Here is a 787-nt window from a genome sequence, read left to right as displayed (position 1 = left end):
ATACTTTGAACTGAAAGCATTTTTACTTTGTGAGCGTATTACATACTAAACCTGATAGATAAAAAAAAAAAATGCAAAAAATGTGAACGTATAGCATAGTCGACTACTGCATGCAGTGGAGGGAGAATTATATATACTTACCTGTTACCTGGAAACATTTAAATTATCACTACACGCACTAACCCACTAGGATATAATTTCACGAGATATTACATCAAATAATAACACATAATATAAGTTGTTTTAAAAAAAAAATCAGGATTTATTTTTATTTTTATTTACTATAACATAATATAATAAAAAAATGGTTAACAAACGGTGTCGTATGACTCAGTTTCGCAATTACAAATATGTTCTGTCTTACAATATTTACTTAATATGTTTTGAACATACTGATTACCCTTCATTAGTAACACATATAAACATCTTGGGCTGAATCTACAATGTTCAATCCATGGATCGTCCAGCCTTTCCCAATTATGAAGAATAAGACCGCAACAAAAGCATTCCACGACATCATCCACTCCTGAATATTTTAAGCCACATTCGGACAATGTATATTTATTTTGAGAAGTATTTGACGGGAATAATTTGAATGTTTTAAATCTTGATGAAAACGAAGAAAATTTTGGATGAACCACAGTCGGATTACTTCGTATACGATAAACTAAGGATTCAAAATCATTAGGGCATTTTTGAAAATTCATTTTTGAAAAAATTGAATAACTTATAAAACAATTTAATGAAATTTTTAGAAATAAAGTAAAATGAGACACAACTTGACTAA

General features: G+C 28.7%; 1 protein-coding gene across 1 annotated transcript in view; it reads right to left on the bottom strand.

The window, feature by feature from the left end:
* LOC103309101 (baculoviral IAP repeat-containing protein 3-like) overlaps window positions 1–707 on the bottom strand; it is a 29,688-nt gene extending 28,981 nt beyond the window's left edge. Inside the window, exon 1 of the mRNA XM_008183704.1 lies at window positions 394–707. Coding sequence (XP_008181926.1) covers window positions 394–707 — 314 coding nt within the window. The remainder of the gene's footprint in view (window positions 1–393) is intronic.
* Window positions 708–787: the final 80 nt, after the last annotated feature.

Source organism: Acyrthosiphon pisum, chromosome A2 (genome assembly GCF_005508785.2).
Source record: "Acyrthosiphon pisum isolate AL4f chromosome A2, pea_aphid_22Mar2018_4r6ur, whole genome shotgun sequence".
Classification (NCBI taxonomy): Eukaryota; Metazoa; Arthropoda; class Insecta; order Hemiptera; family Aphididae; genus Acyrthosiphon; species Acyrthosiphon pisum.
The sequence above is the reverse complement of the archived record's forward strand: the minus strand, read 5'-3'. Positions and strand labels throughout refer to the sequence as shown.